Raw genomic sequence first — 2960 nt, 5'->3', positions numbered from 1 at the left:
CGATACTAATGAGCAGCTAGGAGTGTCGAAGAAAGCTGGGCGGATTGCCTTGATGAAAACTTGGATATCAAGGTGATAATTAAATTTCTGGATATGGTGTCGAATACGGCGTTGTGGTATGAGAAACGACTGTAGTCATTTGTGAAGTTTCACCCATTTTACGTGAAGTGGCGTAGTACTGTACGGGTAAAACGCGATGTGAGGTGAATTGAAAACACAGGGCGAATTAGACCGGACAGATTACCCCATATTATGTGAATGAGTTGTAATACTCCACGAGAAGTAAGCTCTTTCTCAAGTGGGATGCACAATACTCATCATCTCTTAAGAGGCATCGGATTTCATCACTGTGAAATGGTATATATCATACCTATCTAGTGTACCCGATAGATGTGATGTAAACCCGCAGTGCGGGTCCCGCACGTATTGATATAATTTTAATCCTTTCGCTGTCCCGCGAAAACCGTCGTGATTTTCTCAGAAAATTTTTTCTGATCGTGTGTAGCTCGGATGTAAGTCTAAATTCGATACCGTTGTTCCACAAAGTGGACATCGCCGGTGAGTCGATTTATATTTGTGTTTTGTGCCTGCGACATTTTGATTCTGACTTCCTACAAGTCAGCACCGATATAGAGTAGCCGTATAGTTTTATATAAAATATCGGCATTCCGTTCAGCTTTACATCTACTCAAATATGAATGTAAAACCCGAGATCGAAAATCGCATTCGAACAGATATGCACTTTTCCCGTTTCAAAATACATCTGGTATTTATACATATATAAGTATAGTTTCCAGTGTTAGTATAGTTATTCATGATCATCGGTTGGATTGCTACTATTTACCACACTTCTACCACATTCTTCAGGACTCTGGTGTTGCCGATACCGCTGCTAATACTACCAAGTTCACTCAAGAAGTGGGGATGGAACGTTACCGCCTGGTGATCTCAATATTGCCCTGGCAGGTTTATCGTTGAAGCCATGTGGTTTGGCGACCTGCGTCGTCATCGTCGCGGTGCGATATCGTTGGAGGCATTCTTGGTCATCCTCTCCCTCACGTTCGCGTTACCGGCCTGTGTGGCGTTGTACCCGCAGAAAATGGAGGTAGGTCTGTTGTTAACCTGTCAGGGGTACTTCCTTGGAAGCATTGTTCTGGTTGGGGTTCGTTACAAATTATTACCATTTACATTTATCTGAAAATTTACAATATATTATACTGTTTTCATGATTACCACATTTTCTGCTGGTATATTAACCATGTATATTTTAGTGGAAAATATAATGGAGTTTCACCCTAGTGATATGAAAAACACTAGTGAAAAACGCATTCCACGACTACTGCATAGCGCCAAAAATAGCGTTTTCCACCGAGTTATACGCCACTTGACGTGCGGGGGCATGATTACTTGGTTTTGAGGTATCTGTTGCTTCGCTAGAGCCGGAGTTCCTCGCATTACGTAATCGTCATGGTGGTAGAATGTCTCATGTGATGGTTAATAAAGGGCTGTAGGAATGAGCTGGCCGAGAATTATGTTTTCAAGATATGTTTAATCATATTCAGAGTGTTGAGTTTTGTGTCGTCACTTAGTCGTAGTTGACATTCTCCCGTTTGCTGCGTTATTTTCTGATGGTTTGTATTCGCCCTGCAGTTCTGTCAGACCTGCCTGCTATGCAGGAATGTAATCTCATGTGCCTGCCGGAGAATTACCAGGTGAGTGTATATAGGAAATTGTGATGGTAGCAATGAATTGTCTTCAGATGAAATATTATTTCTATCACATACTGAGCTGGCCACAGCTGCTCTATGTTGCTGAGGATACGAATCGAAAAATTGTTGGATATGTGGGGAATTTGGCAGCATACGTGTTGTGCAGAGGAATGGGAATTAGGTGTTGGCCAAGATGGAAGAGGACGCGGGCTCGGAACCACCCAATGGACACATCACGAGTCTTGCAGTGCTTAGGTGAGCTCAGGGGGGATTACTGTGTGTCTGGTCAATTTGAAACATTGGCACTGTTTCGAGAAAAGAGCGGCCCATCGTTCCTGAATGCGCTTCGGGGTGCGCATGGAGACATTGCATGAAATGCAAGAAAACAGTTTCACTCGGCGTGTTCAATGGACCACTGCTGAGCTTCAACATTGAGAGTTCTCAATAGTACTATCCTACTAATGCTACCTGCCGCTGTAAAGATTGCTGAGCATCCAATGCTCACCGTCTCTTTGGTTATTACGCGCTGGAGCATGAAGGATCTCTGTCTGTGGTACTGCTAGCCTTATCTCGGCTTAGACGCCCGATACGTTGACGGATGGCGTTCTCAGCTACTATGTTTAAGACGTTGATAGTTTCTAGGGTAGCGTTTCGAGATTCAGCAGGGCGGGCTACCGCAGTACTGGTATGCCAATTACTGGCCCGCGTGTGTTCTGAATTATTCACATTACGTGTCTGCGATGTGATGATAACTCCGTCGTGTCACTGCATGTTCATCAAATTCCCTAAATGGAAAAACTGGCCGAACGGTCACCCTATCACATTGATTCGCACTTGACCAGAGGCTTCACTACAAGTGACTTGTGATACATTAATTATCATACATCGCTTAAGCCTTGCCCGACTGATGCAGTTCTTGCTTGATGGTAGATCTTCCTTTTCTACTGATCTCCTGATACGTAGCATTACGTTTGATACTTTAATATCATCCTTACGGTTTCACATACGAAGCTGTGGTTTACCTAATGCACTGCATTATTCGACATATGCTTTTCATCGTGGACATGCACGTGATTTGCTCGCCTCTGCGCGTCTCAAGGCTGGTGGTTGGAAATGCAATGCTGTGCTCCGATAAACTCAGCCCACCGCTCGTCTGATCACGAAACGCTCTCTATGTTTCGTCTTAGACGATATTGATGATGGGAATCTCCCTAAGAGAGTCATCTTCTTGCTGGCGTGGTGCCTTATACT

At 44.0% G+C, this 2960-nt stretch overlaps 1 protein-coding gene across 1 annotated transcript; it reads left to right on the top strand.

Moving 5' to 3' along the window:
- Positions 1-1628: 1628 nt before the first annotated feature.
- Pmar_PMAR026916 (N-acetyltransferase subunit ARD1, putative) lies at positions 1629-1968 on the top strand (the record flags this gene model as incomplete). The annotated part of the gene is made up of 3 exons (XM_002786696.1): positions 1629-1712; positions 1760-1843; positions 1891-1968. The coding sequence occupies 3 exons, from the start codon at positions 1629-1631 to the stop codon at positions 1966-1968; spliced, it is 246 nt and encodes an 81-aa protein (XP_002786742.1).
- Positions 1969-2960: the final 992 nt, after the last annotated feature.

Source organism: Perkinsus marinus (assembly GCF_000006405.1).
Source record: "Perkinsus marinus ATCC 50983 genomic scaffold scf_1104296931312, whole genome shotgun sequence".
Taxonomy (NCBI): domain Eukaryota; phylum Perkinsozoa; order Perkinsida; family Perkinsidae; genus Perkinsus; species Perkinsus marinus.
Note: the sequence above shows the minus strand (reverse complement) of the source record. Positions and strands in the feature narration are given on the sequence as shown.